The sequence below is a fragment of the Ixodes scapularis genome, unplaced genomic scaffold, assembly GCF_016920785.2.
Source record: "Ixodes scapularis isolate PalLabHiFi unplaced genomic scaffold, ASM1692078v2 PGA_scaffold4__175_contigs__length_147842914, whole genome shotgun sequence".
In the NCBI taxonomy this organism is placed as follows: domain Eukaryota; kingdom Metazoa; phylum Arthropoda; class Arachnida; order Ixodida; family Ixodidae; genus Ixodes; species Ixodes scapularis.
The window spans coordinates 123,701,180-123,719,376 of record NW_024609879.1 but is presented as its reverse complement, the minus strand read 5'-3'; the positions used below and the strand labels follow the sequence as shown (position 1 = coordinate 123,719,376).

The 18,197-nt window shown below is 47.8% G+C and overlaps 2 protein-coding genes across 2 annotated transcripts; both read left to right on the top strand.

Moving 5' to 3' along the window:
* The first annotated feature begins 284 nt into the window (after positions 1-284).
* Positions 285-5,688, top strand: LOC8050557 (short-chain dehydrogenase/reductase family 9C member 7-like). Its single transcript, XM_040221796.2, has 4 exons — positions 285-438; positions 3,091-3,223; positions 4,428-4,610; positions 5,496-5,688. Exons 1-4 carry the CDS (start codon positions 312-314, stop codon positions 5,686-5,688), a joined length of 636 nt encoding a protein of 211 aa, XP_040077730.2. The 5' UTR covers positions 285-311.
* Positions 5,689-9,124: 3,436 nt separating this feature from the next.
* Positions 9,125-16,475, top strand: LOC120849564 (D-beta-hydroxybutyrate dehydrogenase, mitochondrial-like). The gene is made up of 4 exons (XM_040221795.1): positions 9,125-9,314; positions 11,452-11,655; positions 14,560-14,790; positions 16,303-16,475. Exons 1-4 carry the CDS (start codon positions 9,125-9,127, stop codon positions 16,473-16,475), a joined length of 798 nt encoding a protein of 265 aa, XP_040077729.1.
* The last annotated feature ends 1,722 nt before the right edge of the window (positions 16,476-18,197 follow it).

The following is an 18,197-nucleotide window of genomic DNA, read 5'->3' as shown; positions in this document are numbered from 1 at the left end:
ACACCGCGAGGCGTTTGCACGAGCACGGCTTTGAGGTCTACGCCGGCTGCTTAGATCCCAACTCTGACGGCGGCGCTATCCTGAAAGACCTCAAGGTCACGGTCGTCCCCATCGACTATCTGGACGAGGAGAGCATCGTGCAAGCGTACAAGACAGTGACCACTCATCTCGGTGAAAAGGGTAAAAATACGTTGACTATACGTAGCGTATACACGCTAAATGCTAATGACAGCCTCGCGTGTCCGTTGTCTCCAGCGCTCTGGGGCATCGTGGCGAACGCAGGAGTCACCAACTATGGAGAGATTGAGTGGATGTCACACGACGAGCTTCGGTGGATCATCAACGTGAACCTCTCGGGAACCTTACGCTTCGTTAAAGAGGGCATCCCTCACCTTCGTCGAAGCAGGGGAAGACTCGTAATCATGTCCGGCGTTCAAGGTAAGTATTCCATGATTTTTGTTTATTGTGATTTCTGAAAAGCAAACGTACTGGAGATTTCAAAATGATAGCCAACGCCTTGTCGAGACACCTAGCTTGACCCTTAACGCGTCGGCGTGAAACCTCGGCGACGCCGTAACCATAAAGGGCTGTTTATTCTCCAACGTCGACGAACGCAACGCGCGCCGGCGCAAACCGACGTTCGTCGGCCAGTCCGCCGCGCCAAGAAGCGCCCGAACGATGGTGTTTACAGTCCAGCGTAGACCAACGCTGGTCCAGCGCGCCCCAACGAACTGCCCCACTTCGCGCATGCGCGTCTCCGTGGCAACCGCATCGTCTGTACGGGTTATCTATGGGCGGTAGCTTGCGCCACCTAGCCTAGATGCAATCGGTCAGTGTGGTTCGTACTCGTGTTGTCATGTCAGGCTTCAAAACAACCAGTCAGGTTAGGGGTTAGCAGTTCAAAAAACAAGCAAATGACGGTGATAACGTGTGAAACTAGCATTTATATTATCCTAAATGTCACACAAATGTCAAAAAAAAAGTGAAAAAACAAAAAGCCCGATATCGCGTCCGTCGAACCTAGCTGCTTCGCAGGTTTGCCGGAATCGTGCCAAGCGACTCCGGCAATTCTGCCAGAATGCTTCGATGAAATTGATGCACTCGTTATTCCACAGAGACCTCTTTGTGACAGATAGTCGGTAAGTTATCAGGCTGACTTAAGGAAGGGACACCGAAAAGAGCGGACGATGCCCAAATTACGCAATGTACGTGTTCAAAATAGCAACGCACTTTACAAAGCCTATGCAAACAATGCAAGATTCAGTTCTATTGTCATATAGTACCGCTACTATCGTTTTCAAGCTGAGACCGTTTACAAGCCGACTAAATAGTCCTGAGGTTTCACTGTGTCCGCCGTTCCTGTACATTCGACGACGCTTTTTCGATCGGGAACGACTGCCGGTAAGTGCGACTAGCACGTGATTATAAATAGCACACACATTAGGTCATTCTTAATTCTAATGAACCCTACCTCTGGCGCGTCATCGAGCTTCCAGCTTCTGCCGGCACCCCAACACCGCGGCACAGCACCACCGGCTCGTTAGGTCCATAGGCCTATCGAAAATCGGGGTTAGCGCATTCTCCGAGCGGTCCACGTGCACGCACACACTCGGCCAGTCAAGCGCTCGAACGTTAAATACGCGCACCAAAACGTACGGGAACACGACAACAGCACGGGACACACGGCAAGAACGACAGGTTCAGATCCCAGAAATGATCATCTCGCACGCTCTGACACTGACCCCGACGCCCCGGCAACCGGATTCTCAAATGAGGCATTCGCGCGAGGGCTTCTGGGACAGCCTCCGTCGTCGCCGCCGACGTCCAACGTCAAACGTAGAGCATGTCCAAGTCCGTCGCAAGCTGCGCTGTAGCGCGTCGAGCTGCTCAGCGCGTCGAGCGCGTCGAGCACGTTCAACTTGACGTTGGAGTATAGACGCCCTGTTCGCAGACAGCGTCAGCGAGCGTTAACGAGCGCGTGCGCTCGTTGACGTTACGACAGAGTATAAACAGCCCTGAACGCTTTGGCGTAACGCGCCGACGTGGCGCGTCGGCGTCGCCGTCGGCATGGACGATGTAGAAGGGGGAGGGGGAGAAGAAGGGAGAGGAGGGGGAAGCAGGGAGATAAGGGAGGGGTAGAAGGAGAAGAGAAGAGGATGGAGGAGGAGCGGCGAGGAGGAGGAGAAGAGGGGGGAGGTTGAAGGATGAGGGGAGAAGGAGTAGGTGAAGGAGGAGGAGGGCAGGAGGAGAACGAGGAGGAGAGATAGGTAGAGTAGGGAGGAGGCGAGAAGTAGCAGGGAGGGTGAGAAGGGAGGAGGGGTATAGCCCCCTCCCCTCAATACCCTTCCCTCCTCCTCCTCAAGAACTGCGCTCTAATTCGGCGTTACAGGGCTTTCATTTTCAGTGCGATGCATAGTTTTCGCAGAAGCGATTTTGCCCGCGTTTATAGAAACACCCTGTATATTCCGCCCTAACGTCTAGTCTACGTTCCAGTTCGTCTATAGTCCCACTCCCACTTCTTTGTATTGAGCTCATACTGTTAGTTTTTAGTTCAGTCAAACCCTGTTTTTAGAGGTGTCATTAAAGCTGTAGCATATACATGGCAGCGTTCCCAGCGTTTTGCTGAAAAAGCTAATTTTCTGCTAGAGCCCTCGGCTGAAGCATTTTGAAGCAAGACTAGCGCATATCTCGAAAGACTCACAGAGTTAGCACAAACATGCGATCGACTGTTTTTTATTTTTTTACAGTAGGAAGACAGTAATCTATCTAAACTACTAATGCTTTTAGATAAATCAAGTTCGTGGACTTCAATTGAAGCTGTGATCCTTGTGTTGCACAACAGCACGTTTTGTGTGTTTAGTTTACTTGAGCTCAAAACGCGACAAAGCCTTCTGAAACGTAATCAGCAATGTCACACTCCATCCTCTATCTCACTTTTTCTCTTCTTTTTGATGAAATGCGAAATCTTTATTTCCCGAGAGAAATAGAATGGAGAAAAGCTGGTTATCGGTAATCCTAAATTAATACTATAATACCAATGATGTTTGTTTGTTTTCGGTGTTTATGTTACTCGTTTCTTTTCATGTTCAGGCAGGTTCGCCATACCAGGGGCCGTCGCTGCATCCACCGCCGCGGCCGGTATCTGCTCGCTCGCCGACGGCCTTCGCAGAGAGCTGTTCAAATGGCGCGTTAACGTCTCCACCGTCGAGCCCATGCTCTACAAGTCAGTCGCTCAACTGAATTTTCTGCCTGCAGATGACGGCCGCATGAACCGAATCGGTGGTACTCACTCGACGCCATATTCGGGCGCATTGTTGACGGCGCATGCTCAGAACAAGCTTTTGTTTATTTTCTGCCAAGCACGACAACCTTGATAACGTGAAATGCGCGTTCCAGAAGCATTGTGGAAGCTCGCCGTCAGCACGCACTCAGCAGCACAAGAAACATTGTCAGCTGCTTCACTTTGTCACTATAGGTCTCACTTTTTCCCATGGTTTGCTGAAAGGCAAGTTGAGAGGCGTCTGCTCTCAAATCCTGCCGTCACGACACTACAACCCAGCGCAAACAAAGAATAGACCCGAGTGCCCCGTCAGAGTTCGGCTAAAACCCGCGTTCAATGGACGCGTCCACGGACGCTGGGACTCAAGCACGGGTCCAATCGCTAATTTGTCGCCGTCGTAGTTTTGTGACGCTTCACAGAAGAAGAGAAAGAAGTGGACAGGCTCTCAATAGTCTGTGACTACGCTATGCGGAGAGCCAGTCTTCTTGCACAGGGGTTACGATGATGTCAGAACGCCAAGCTCTCATTGGCTGATTAAAAACAAAATATTGGGTAGACCTTAAGGCATCCATCCTTCCAGTCAAAGCCAATCAAAACTCGGCGTCGCTTTGACGTTATACCGCAACCCCTCCGCAAGAAGCAGACGACTTGCTTTCCGCATTGCCGCCAGTGAATACCACTACGCTATGGGGAGGGATGCTCATGACGCAGAAGTTCTGCTATAAAGAAGAGAAACCAATGGTCCTATGCCTTATAGTAAGATGTAAACAACAAAACCTTCTGTCTATTTTCTTTTCTTTTTTTTGAGAACCCAGGGCGGACCAGTCACTTTGACTTACGTTGCGCGTTCTGTAAATGACAACGTCTATAGTAACGGTTTGCCTTAGAGATGAAGCTTAGGGCGTTGGGCGTGTTTATTCTGAGTTGCCACGCTTATTTTGTTCATATATACTTAGCGTCTCCGAATCAAAATGACTTTCGGCAAGATCATTTTTATGCCGTGTTCCGTAGATCCCACTAGTTGGTCCTCAAAGAATTACACAGAAGAGGTAGACACGCAGGGGCATTTTTAATTTTATTTCGTAGTTTGTAAATCGGATACATCGCTGATTTTAGAGCTTATGCGACACTATCCGATCGGGCGCAGGACCCGCATCACCGACCCCGAGAACGTGAAGATCGGCGTGAACGAGGTCATCAACAGGATGAGCCCGATCCTAAAGGAGGAATACGGACAAGTGTATTTGGACACCTTTAAAACCATTATCCCAAAGAGGATGCAGAAGTACATGCACGTTAACCTTAACGACGTTTCCAAGGCCATGCACTGGTAAGCTCATGGTATAGTGTCGACTGAATGAAAGGTTTTTTTTACGGTGACGGGGTTGATGGAATTATGTGGACGAAAGACGTTCAGATGAAAAATATTTTATATGTGTTTACAATTTGCGTACCCTAAAAGACTGCTTTCGATATGCGCTTGTGATGGGTTTAAAGAATCCATGAGTTTGAGGTGATTAAAGGGCATTCATTCATCTAAAGTCTCCTTTTTACGTGACATTCGGTGATGCAAAACTGAACTGACTGGCAGGCTACTTGCGATCGTTTAGTCTGAAAACGATAAACCATTCTAAGGTGACCACTCAGCATGACCCAGTGGTTACGGCTACTAACCAGTCGATTGGGAAAGTGAGTTGGGCTCGTCTAGTTTACGCTGCACAAAATCGTCATCTGTTTTATGCTGCAGAAACTGTCCGTTGTTGCCGGTGTGCCGCGTTGTTCTCATAACCTCATGAATACACAAAAATATCTGTGAAGGTTTGCACGGTGTGCAAGTTCGTCTGCTTCCTGCGCACTTTGAACGTTCCTTTACCCGCCGAACACACCCCCGTGCTTTTATTTTTCTCCTCACCTCAAGCAATGACGGCGCGCGCTTTAATGGGCGTGCTCCTCATTGCGTTCCGAAGAGCCAAAGACGCATTTTGGAACACTTGCTCGCAGTCTTAGCGGTTTTGGGAAGGAAAAACCTTAATGTGATGATGCCCGTTTTATTAATTCGCCATCGGTAGAGACTTCATCGAAACTTTATAGTCTTCCATACCATAACAACATTCATTTGCTTTAGCTTACTCTATCAACTACTCGCAGCGAATTGAGAGCAGAAGTTTGGTTCAAATGTCAATCCTAATCCTGTACGCCGTTCATTTGAACGCAGTGCACTTACGGACCCTGTACCCAAGGCCCGGTACAGATGCGGCAGCAGCGACCTCGCCCTGTGCACACTTCTGGAACTGTTGCCCATGGAACTTGTGGATAGTTTTTTCGTCAGCTTGTTTCAGCCGCGATCCAAGTTTAAAACCACTCTTAGTACCATCACAGCCCCGATGTCCATCAAGGACACCTTGTGACCCAGCACTCTTTGGATGGAGAGGCGTGTACAGATTGATCTTGATTATCGACCACATGAGATCTTGTCTTACCCTGTGTATAACAGCAGTGCAAAAAAAAAAAAAAAAGACCGACTTGAAGAATTTACAGTTGGATGTTTTGGGAATTCCTTACAGCTATAATGCCTGGAACCTGTCTCCGATTGATGCGTTTGCCGAGTCTTAAAAAAAGGGTTCCTCGATTTTATTTGCCGACGTCATCGATCTGTCATGTTGTCGCCTGCCGTGACCCTGGCGGTGTCACAGCAGCAGCGGTGGTGGGTGTGGCAGAGGTCTGTTCGCTCCAGTTCCCCTCCAGCTGGACACCTCACAGAAGCTTCGGCAGCCAGGAGCGGGACGCCACGACAACAAAGACCCTTGCGTTGCCTCGCGCTTTTTTTCCCAGAACGTCTACGCCCAACCCCCGGGGACGCGGCATCCGACAGCATGACACTCCGGCTTCTGTGACGTCATTTGCTGCCACTTCGGTAGCCTTTTCGAAGCATGAGTGGAACAGGGCGCTATGTGGAGAGCCAGTCGTCTGCTTTTTGATCGGGAGTTTCAATGCCGTCAGGACGACGCCAAGTTCTGATTGGCTTTGATTGAAAGGATAGTGGGTAGACCTCAATGCTAGATGCCTGAAGGTCTGCCCAATATTTTGTTTTCTGTCAGCCAATAAGAGTCATGGCGTTCTGACATCATCGTAACCCTTGTGCAAGAAGCAGACGAACTACACTCTAAAAAATGCCCGCGCGCCCACCTTCCCCGCACAACACTCGGAGAGCCAATCACTGCAACTTACGGAGGCAGTTCAGCGAATGACGATGCCGAATCATATGTTTAGACCAAAAAACGCAGTCTGAGCTGTGACATTAAGCAAAGGAAGCGTGAAGTTTTGCATTGCTTAATGTCACAACTCAGACTACGTTTTTTTGTCTAAACATATTTTTCGGCATCGTCATTCGCTGAGCTGCCTCTGTAAGTTGCGCTGACTGGCTCTCCAAGTGTTGTGCCGGAAAGTAGACGCACAAACGTTTTTTAGAGTGTGAGTGCAGTGTAGGCATTATAGGCGACTCGTATCCATTATTCTAACCGTATACTGTTAGTCTACCTGTCTGATAATTGCGTAAATGGCTCTATAAGGTTCCTTTAATAAGTCGGTACCATGATTTGCGTACAGCACTACCAAAGCCTTTGAGGCATGCTTTTAAGCGCGTGGCCCGTAATCACGGTATCACCTGGGAGCGCGCGCTAAGAAGCATGCTTCAAAGGCTCCGGCCTCTGGTAGTGCCGTACGCACAACAGGGTAACAGTTTGCTAAAAGTCCCTATAGGGAATTTTAGCAAACCCGTCTTTGTAGCCCTGTTTACAAAAATTATATTGATAATTTTATTTAAAAAACTAGGTGTATATATATAGATAAATAACGAAAAGGCTCTTTCGTAGGACGACGAAAAGTGTAAAAGTGAATTAACGTGCTTCGAAGCTTTTAGCAAGGATTTATGACATATTTGTCGTATATATATATATATATATATATTTGTGTGTGTATGTGTGTGTGTGTGTGCGTGTAAGTCAGAGATTCCTATTTCGGAGTTGCTGTGCTAGGAAGTTTATTGTATCTGCTGCGACAGTTTCGCCGAGAATCTCGGCTTTGTCAGGAGACGGCACACGTGTCAATGCCATCTCCTGGCGAAGCTCGGCGAAATTGTCGCAATATATACAATAAACTTCCTAGCACAGCAACTCCGAAAGTACGGATCTTTGACATAGATATAGAAAGCCCCCAAACTTGGGAAATATATTTATAGGTGCCCTAGAGTCAACTTTTCTCGCAGCCTGCCCGCTCCAACCGATGTTCTACAAAAGGTACATTGATGACGTATCTTGTATCTGGTCACACGCAGAAAATAAGCTTCTCAAGTTTATCGCAGATTTGAACTCCGCTCACCCTTCCATTCGCTTCACTCACAGTTACTCGAAGACTGCCATTAATTTCTTAGACGTTAGTGTAATAATTAAGGAAACAACTCTGGTCACCCAAATTTATCGAAAGCCGACGGACAGCCAGATATATTTGCACATCGACAGCTGTCGCCCGCGTCCTTGCAGAACCAGTACTCCGTACAGCCAGGCTAATAGGTTTAAACCTGTATGTTCTAATAACGAGGATTTCGACTCCAACACTAATAAATTAAGCGAGGTTTTGAAAGAACAGAAGTACCGAGGAAAAATCATAAGTGACGCGCATTTACCAATCGCGACCTCTTTTTAGGTGACAGCGGCGCCCAGGCGGAAACAGGGGGATCGGTGGCCGAGCGGCCAAGCCCGCACCAGCTCGGAGCACGTGGAGCGAAAGCTCGCGCTACAGAACCCAGGGATCCTGGGTTCGAGCCCCACCCCTGCCCGTTTCGATCTGGATGAGCATCGTACCGGCGTGCGGTCGTGTATCACTACTGCGTGATGCACGTTAAAGACCCCAGGCTAGCGGTTATACCGCACTGGCTAAATTTCTCATCTACAGCTGGGAGACTCGTCGCCCCTCTGAGGCAGACCAAGTTCTAGGCTGTATAAACACACACAGAACCCAATTTTTTTGACAGAGTCCGAGAGCACGCGGCGTCGGTGCAGGGCACGGGGGCTGGGCACCTTGCAGCCCATTTGCCGCACATGCGGGTGCAGGCCAAGTTTCAGTAGCGTTTTCATTATTAAAAGACACAGAAATGCCTTTGCGCACGAGATTCTCGAGGCCCTGGCCATTAAGGAAAGCGCCGATGACTGAGTGAGCATGCCCTCCATCTCGGTCAGCAAGAGAGAAAGGCAGTTTTTGCATATGTGCCGGGCGGTGGTTCGTGGGCTGGGTCAGGGAGGTGTTAGTGACCAAATTTCATAATGTTATTTAATTTATTTTAGTTTATTTTAATTTGGTAGTGTAATGTAGGGGTTTAGGGTGATCTAATATGGTATTACTTTAGGCGTGAATCTTTGGGTCAAAGTGGTGAAGAAATATAAAGCCGCAGTTGATTGTCTCCGGTGTGTGTGTGTCTGTTTCTCCCTGGCTGTGCTTTGTCTTTATCGTACTAGCTGACCGTTTACTTTGAACAAAGTATAGATGTCTAACGTGCCTCGTGCTACAGCGCTGTGCTGATAAACGACTGTACGCAAATACGATACTCACCCAGATTAAAACGGGTACGGGTGCCAATTGAACCCATGATCTCTAGGTTCTGAAGTACACGACAGCACGCCGCCACGGTTTGGTAAACAAGAGAAAACGACGAAGTTGAGGCACGTCAGCTTCAGGCCGAGGTCTAGCCATGTAGGCTGTTTTTGCTAGCCGTAATACCACACATCCAAAAAGACCTAAGCCGGGCGGGGAAGCTTCGGGATGGAGCGAGTGCCGCAGGGCCAGAGGCCCATGGCAGCCTTTTCCGTCATCGCGCTGTCAACGTTCGTCGTGGTGGCCTTGACCCCGCCCGCGCTTTACATCATCACGATCTTGGGGAACATCGCGTTCTCTGTCGCCGTGGGATTCATGGTCAGGCGGGTTGTGAACGCAAACTACGCTCTGAACCTTCCTGCTGCGAACAAGTCGGTCTTCATCACAGGTGAGCGTCCGCTATGTTTGATTTTGATCGAGCGCTTCTGGCGCACGATACAAATTCGAAATATCTTAGTCACTGACGGCTCCAGAAACTCAGCGCGGTGGTGAGTCTTGCGCATCTTGTCATCGCTTCGCAGATAACGAGGTCATGGCATTAGGCGCTGTTTGGCGTTAGGCGCTGTTATCTTCCACCTCAGTGTCCCATAGCACTGTTTTGTGCTATGCTGACTATTATGGGCTATGCGACAGTAAGGTGGAAGACCTAGGGAACGGATGTAAAGAGAAGGTTTTGACCTGTTTCCAAAAACGTTGGCCGGAATTGGTGTTTACTTACGAACTACCACTGGAGAAGTCATTAAAGTTCCTGGACTTCTTTTTGAAGTTCAAAACAAGTCACGTATATGTTGGCGCTAAGAACCCCGATCGTGTAAGGGGTTTCTTTCCTTCGAGTCAAGCCATTCGAAGACCATCAAAATAAGTGTTGCCAGTACTGCTATTGTCTCTGCGGTATCCTGCCATCATCAAGTTGAGACAAGCTTTAAGAAACATTGTCGGACCACGCGATTCTGGTTACTGGAGCGCTTTTTTAGGAAGCGTGTGTGAGAGCCTCTTTAAGAAACTGAAGCGGAGAGCAGCAAGCGGCGAGGAAGTGGTGAATCTACCAACGCGATGCAAAATCACGGTTTTGCCCTACATTCATGAAGTGATCCACAGACTAAAAAAGATCGCAGGAAGGCAAGCTATTCCGGTTGTTTGTTCGGCACCGATCAAATCATACGCCATGTGTCGCAGGATCAACAAAGGACGTGACCAACAGCGGATATGTGACACACTCCATAGAACACACTAGGCCGATGCGAAACGAGGGTAATCTTACATATTCCCCTCTCTTGCGGAAAGAGCTACATCGGCCAATCTGGTCGATGTATAAACGATAGAGCAAGGGAGCTCGCAGCGTCGGTGAAAAGTAAATCAGCAGGACATTTGTCAGCTCATTGCCAGAACTGTGGATGAACAGCAGAGCTCACCAGCATAACCGTCCTTCATAGGAGCAAGAACTCCTTCGCGCGTGAAGTGCTGGAGTCCTTGGCCACTGAAGTAACATAAGATTGCGTGAGCACCTCGTCAATTACGGTTCACAAAAAAGAACGACAGTATTTACGGTCTGCCAAACGTCGTTGAGTAGTAGGCGAAATGGTTACTTTAAACGTGTTTTTAACGTGTTTAATGTGCCGTAGGACGAAGAGGAAAGAACCTAGGCTGGGAAGAGTAGAAAGTAAAAGTCAGTTGATAGTCAGCGGTGAATTTGTTCAGTCCTTTCCTTCGTGTCATTGTTTTTCCGTGCTAAGCTGACCCGATTGCAAAAGAGGTGTCTATGTAGTTTTTGTAGCTGTCTTCTGTTGTTTAATTGAAGACTGAATTGTCAAGCCCTTTTTAAACTCCTCATTATTAGTGATAGTTATTACGCGCCACATATCCTTTTCGGCTCTAAGACGTTACGACTGCATGCGGTCACCTCTTCATACAGACAGACGTCTTCCATGTTTTCTACGTTGAGAAACGTCTTGTTATAAATATAAAAAAAAATTATATTAAAAAAAAACATAGATTGTCTATTTTTTTAATATACCCTTCTGAAATAATCGAGCCATCTAATGGCAACCTAAAAACTCAAATATTTACTCTGATCAAGCCCCCTCGACTTCGTGAATCGAACGCAAGGACCAACTTGTTAAATTCAATATTCCGCTTTCATTTGTTTGCTTTCACATATGTTTTCGTTTTCTGGAGTGGAGAAGTTCTGTAAGGCCGCCATTAGAACGTTAGGTTTCAATCCATAGTCGGTGACAAGTTAAAAGCTCAGGGAACTTAGAAAGGAATGCTGGGGAGAAGGAAGCAGGCGGAATGCTGCAGCGAGGAGGATGTTTCGTCCTCTCCTCACCATGCATTTCATCGGCATCCTCCCCCCCCCCTCCCCAGCCTTCATTTCTCTCGCCCTGACCTCTTAACCTGTAAGGTGGATAGACTGAATTTTTTTTTAATGGGCCTTGTCTCCTTTTTAGACACACGCACTCTCACGCGCGAATGTAGACAACGTGCAAAACAAAATGTGTGTTCTGAATGTCATTTTTTTGACGCAGGATGTGACACGGGCCTTGGTTACGTAGCTGCAGTGGCCCTGCATAGAAAGGGCTTCATTGTATTCGCTGGCTGCCTCGATCAGTACTCGGAGGGGGCGCTGTACCTCAAGTCATCGGGTATAATAGTGCTTCACGTTGACTACCTCAGGCCTGACACCATCGAAAATGCATACAGAAAGATCTGCGACGTTCTCAACGGCGTAGGTGAATAGTCTAAACAAATCTTATTTCACTCGTGTGGCGTACAAAGTTTCCCTGAGTCCTGCGCCAAGCGAAGTTTAACTGCGAACCACTCGACATCCGACGGCGGCCGCAAATCTATTAAATCGGAATGGTCGCCTCGTGTCAAACCCACACATGGAAGAGCTTGCACGTTGCGTAGGCGTGATCTTCTTCGCTGATTAGCCTAGTGATTATGTCAACAATTTGTGCCGTACATGCTTGATAAGAAGATCCGTCAAAATACTCTACTGAGTTTTGACTCGAACAAAATAGTCTATAACACTGAATGTGATACAGTTACTGGAAAGATTCATCGCATCGTGTGTTCATAAAATGGTTTTGGTATCAGGAGGAAGCGCTGCCGCTTAAAAATATTATCTGCAGTGCGGGTCCGGAGTAGTAGTGGGTCTCGAGAAAACATTTGCTAAGATTCCCTACTGGCAACGCTGTCAAAGCGGATGTAAGGGCGCTGAATACACAGGATCGTCGACAACGTGCATGCACATATATATATATATACAGGGTGTCACAAAAGAAAATTTACACGGTCTTTTTTACCGCAAATATAAACTAGGCATGGCCGGACGGTCATTCTCCGCCCAAAGGTAGCGCTAGAGGTCACAACCAGATGCCAAAGTTTCAGCCCAATCCGATAACTTGATCAAAAGTTATAAGCGATTTTCTGAAAATTTCAATGGGAAAATGGCGGCCGACGGAGTTCTCAAACACATGGGGCTCTATGGCACCAGAAACCAAAAACAGGCAAAAATGGGCTCCATTTTCCCATTGAACTTTTCAGAAAATCACTTATAACTTTTGATTAAGTTATCGGATCGGGCTGAAACTTTGGCATCTGGTTGTGACCTCTAGCTCTACCTTTGGGCGAAGAATGAGCGTTCGGCGATGCCTAGTTTATTTTTGCGGTTAAAGAGACCGTGTAAATTTTCTTTTGTGACACCCTGTATATACGAGGGGGGACCTAAAAGTAACCGGAAGGGATTTCTGGAGGGCGGGCCGTTCAAGCTTCCGCCTCTAGTAGCGCTTAGCGGCATCCCTTCTGAGTCAGCTTGCTGACTCAAAAGCATGTTGTAATTTTTGTTGTAATTGCTGTAATTTGTTTCCCCAGACGCTTCAAAATCATTCGTCATTTTTTGTTTGCAGTGTCTGATTTGAAAGAACTGCGTGCGGCGTGAAACTCTTGTAATGCTTCAGAGAGCTTATAAAGAATATGCAATTAAACAATCGCAGGTTTACAAGTGTTTCACTTACTTCGAGGTGGGCGAATTATTAATCGACGACCAACCTTGTTCAGGGCGACACCTCAACCTTCTCAACTAATGAAAAAAAAAAAAAAAAAAAAAAATTCGAGCAATGTTCACTAGGAGTTTAACCCTCTTGGTGAAACTGTTAATCACGTGTCTTATCCGGGAATTTTGCGACGCTTGTGTAACTCAGTGAGGCAGAAACGCCCCGATTTGTGGAAAAGGGGGGAGTGGCGGTTCCATCACGACAATCACGAACAGAAATAGCGTGGCGCCACTTTCCCCCCCCTCCCTCCCCCCCCCCCCCCCCCCCCCCCCCCCCGTATTCACCGGACCTCGCCCCGAACAACTTTGTTTCTGAACGCCCGTATAAAAAACAAATTGCTTAAAGGAAAAAGTTTTGTGGATGTGGTAAGTCCTTCAAATAAGACGTTGCAAAAAAAAAAAAAGAAGTGATGATTTCGAAGCGCTTGGGGAAAAAATTCACGATATCACGCCAGAACTTTAGCAGACGACGCCGAACAGCAAACTGACCCAGAAGGGGTGCCGTTGAGGGCTGCTAGCGGTGGAAACTGGTACTACGCACGCAGCGCTCCCCAGAAATTTATTCCGGTTACTTTTGGGACCCGCTCGTATATTGCAACTGTTCGGCATTGTCCGCTCATAGTAAATCCTTGTTCATTCTAACTTTCCATAGTGCTGCCCGCTTCTGGTTTTTCTTCATCACCGCGAAGTTCCACGTCAATAAGTTTCCACGAGCTTTCGAAGAGCTGGAAAATATTTCAGTATACTTTTCATCATCATTTATTATTTGCCCCATAAAAGACGACACTTGACGGTAGGCACACAAACATACTGTGGAGGAAGGTCCTCGGCACTTCCCAAGTCCGACATAACTGACTCGCCGATCACACGACGCAGGTTCTGCGCAAGCGCGAGTCACTCGCGCATGCGCAGTATGTCCAGAATTACAGACGACGCAAGTGTAGCGTTCTATTTAGCTGGCCCCGTTTTTTTCTGAAGCCTATTCGCGAACTTCTGCCGCGTGGCGGAAGGAATCTTCGAGCATGCACAGATCCATTTTCGCAAAAAGTCCATTTCTCTAACTCCCGCTGACACCCGCTTCTTTCTTTTTTTTCTTTCGGGATAAATAAATTCCGCGTTTGTAGCTAAGGGAATGAAACGCCCTTCGTTTGCTTTAGATTTGTCAGTGATAGATGCGGCTGAGTTTTTATTTCACGACCTGCAGCCACGGCTTTAGTTTGAAGTTAAAAAAAAGGCTGTGAATTTGCAGCCAAATCAGGAGAAACGATGTGAACCAATACTTGTAATGCTCTGAAAAAAAACAAAAAAACACGAAAACATAGAGATGCTAAAAAAAAAGGTTGCGATGCCTTTTTGGTTATTACATAAAGCATCCGCAACCCTTTGTTTTCCAGAGCATAGATCATGTAGTAGCAGAACAAGAAAACTTTACGGTATTATCGCTTCTCTACTTTCATCAACTATATATAGACCAAACCTCTCGATATTGTAATGTATGCAGAAGGTCAACCGTAAGCTAAAGGATCAATATATATATATGTATATATATTTTTTTTATTTTTTTCTGCATCCCGGTCAGATCTGTGGGCCATCGTCGCCAATGCCGGTGTGAGCAGTTACGGAGAAGTTGAATGGATGAAGCCCAACGAGCTCCAGAGGCTCATCGACGTCAACCTCGTGGGAACACTCAAGTTCGTCGGGACCGGCATTCCTCAAATCCGGCGGAGCACTGGACGAATCGCCATAGTCACGGGACTTCAGGGTAAAAGCGAGGCAAACACCATCCAAGGATATACTATACGGGTAGCAAGTGAGAGAGAGGAGGAGATGAGAGATAGCGCGGGGACGCTGGAGCGCCTTTGTTGTCTCTACTCAATGTTGGAACGCGCTCGAACGCGAACGACGAACGCCGGCGTCCAGCGTTCGAACGCGTTAATAAATTTTAATAGCCACAAAGGCGGCTAGCTTGGCGTCTACCCCCTAATCATTTCAACCCCAGCTCGGTGTTCTGACGCACCCCGCGCACTGTTGCTTCTCCTCTCCCCCAGTTTGAACAGTTCTAGCTAATGACCACTTAAGAAGAAAAAAAAAAAGCAGGGCGTGGTCTGCGTTTCTTCTGTTCTCAGGGATTATAGTCGTTTGTTTGGACACGACAGTGTCAGATGCGTGAATCGTGGCTGCATTGATCCATAGTCTAGCTAATACAAATAAACATGAACTTTTTAAAATGATTAATTAAGGCAATGATAATTTTCTACAAACAACTTTCCAGCTTTCGGGAACATAACGTAACCTACAAACTAACATACATTGAAACAAATGGTTTCCCCTTGGCGTGAGCAGCCCTACTTTGTGTTGTTGGTGCTTCACGGGTTCTTGGGCGTAAGCCTATGCCGCTATGCGTAATTACTTGGGTGGTTGTGATGTCACCAGGTTGTACCCAAGACGAATTGGTTCAAGTTTAGGGTGTTACTCAATTGGACATTGATGGCAACGTAAATCACGCCTATTGTCCTCCAATAGGACAACATATTTAAACTGCGCTAGTTGAAGCACTGAGTGCGGCTTGTTGTCACTGCCTCATAGTCATCTCCTCCGATGTATGTCTCTGAAATGACACCGAAGAAAGAAAGAAAGCCTTTGAAGAATCCCAAAATGTGTAGAACTGAAAAAAAAAAACAAAAAAACGAAACTACTCTGTATGAAGGTAAAGCAAGGTTAGATGTTTAAAGCTGGGAGTTACGGAAAAATATGTCTTCGAGAAAATCGCAACAGGCGCGGCTGGTATTGCTTCAGCAGGGACTGATGCTGTTGACTCGCTGATGTCTCTAATTTGTCGTAGATTAGACGTTATAGTCACACGCACTTCGTGGTATTTCAAGAGGTGTAGAGCTGTAATCAACCTCAAATCAAGAGATTTCCCGAAAATGCCGCATCCCAACCATCGCACTGGAGACGCATCCGTAGTTTGGAACTAAACTCACCTCGAGTAAAATATCCGATCAATGAACTCGCATGTCGTGCCAACTCACAGGCAGTAAAGTGTAGTATCTTGGCCAAATTCGGTATCTGATATTGAGAATCCCTTTAAATATGAACGCTAGCAAGTAGCCGTCGTTTTAAAATCCAATTTTGCAACCGTGCATAATGTATAACCACGTAAATAAAGCTAGGAAGGATGTATAAACTAGCCATGATGATTGGCCCGATGGGCAGCAATGCTCATGTGCTATGTGGTATTGATCTAGACGCGCATCAGCTAGACGGCGGCGCCCAGAGGTCGTTTTTTTGCAAACGTTTACATTTTTCTTGCCCTGTCCAGGTCGACTGTCCATACCTGGAATGGCGGTGGCGTCGGCGACGACAGCGGCCCTCTGCCAGTATGCCGACGGCCTGCGCCGAGAGCTCAGAAAATTTGGTGTGCAGGTGTCCGCAATCGAGCCCGCCTTTTACAGGCAAGTTTTGGGTACTGTCGTAACAACACCACCACCATAGTAAACAAGACTTGCGATGACGTAGTCGTTGGTGGATACCCCTACCGACCCGCCCCAAGCGGCAAACGCGCCGAAACTTGACGAGAGTATACGTTGCAAAGCCGCAGACGCGTCTGTTTCGCCGTCGCCGCGTGCTGTTGTCAGACGCCGCAAGACGCACTGCGGTGTCGACGCTCACGCATGCTAGGTGGCGCTGCCTGCATCCCCTAATGATGACGTTGGAAGAGAAAAAGTGCAGGCCTTGACTTCTCTTGTCCCTGACAGAGTAAGAGCAGCAAAGGCGACTCTTTTGAAAGAACGGCCACTATGGCTGTGTTCCAAATCTTACTCAAATGGATCCGAATTGCTCTGGCGGGTCCTGTCACGTGACAACACAGATTGAAAAACGCTAGACGACGGTAGGTTTTGAAACGCCAAGGTACAAAACTCTTATCCTAGAGCACGGTGTAAGATACACTCTTTAGGTGTGGACACGGCGGGGCTGAACGCGGGGCGCGAGGAATCAGATAGTGTTCGTTCGACGGGCATCCGAAAAACTGCATTATTCCGCGGCCACCGTGCCCGCGGCTGACAGTGTCGCCGGCGGCCAAACGGCGAAACTGTGTGAGAGCGAAAAAAATTATATCGTTGCCATGACACCCCGGTACACCGTGGTACCGTGGTCTTTCTGCACGAGCGACAACCTCGCTGAAGCTCGGCGCGTTTGGAGCATGAGGCGGCACGAGCCGTCTTTGCCGTGCCTACGGGTCGACGAGTCATCTGCCGGTGCCGCTTGAAACCGCTTGAAACCATAGTGAGAGTAAAGGCGCGTTCACACTCTTGCAACCGAGTACGACCGAGAAAGACTTCTTGGGACCGGATGCACTGAGCGGAGCTGGTCCTAAGAGATCGCAAGAGGCTTAAAAACCGGTTTGGTCTCTCTCGGTCGCACTCGGTTGCAAGAGTGTGAACGGGCCTTAACAGAGCGACTGAAAAGCAAACTTTATCTGCACTGCGCGAGGAGCGCGCTGTCCTCACCTGAAGAGTATTATCTTACACCGTGTCCTGGAGTAAAATCGAGTAAATTTTGGAACACGGCCCGTGTCTTCCGTCGTGTCTTGACTGCGCGCACGCGCGGGCACTCGAGGTGCACGAGGCACCGAACCATTGTAAAAGGTAGGAAGCCAGCGGCGTAGAGAGGGCGACTGAATCTGCTCCCCGGATGGATGGATGGATAGATTGATGTCATACAGAGCCGTATGGGTAGGGAGTTTGGCCATTCGTTGGGAAGTATAGGAGACAAACGAGGAGGCACCATTGGCCGAAAGTGGGCTGGGCGTGTTCCAGGGCATCTTCAGAAATTCGAATGGGACCATCCAGAAGCCGGAAATAATAAACAGGATAGCTGGGCGAGTTGGTATGATTCATAATGGCACAGCGCGAATTTTTGCAAGGACAGAGGAAGGAACTGGACAGGACGAGCGCTGACTAACAACTGAAAAGTCTATTCTCAGGAAACCACGAAGAAAAACATACAACACGACTCTCTAATCACGATGGAAATGCGCATGCGCCTCACAAAATTGGGTGCTATCTGTTACAGAATGCTATATGCGTCATCCCCGATCTAAAATTTGACCTCACTGTCCAGCAAATTCAAGGAAGCCTGACCCACGCAGGCTGGCCCCTCCTTCTTTATTCTATGAGCTTAAACAATCTCTCGAGCTTTTTGGTCTCTGTGTTT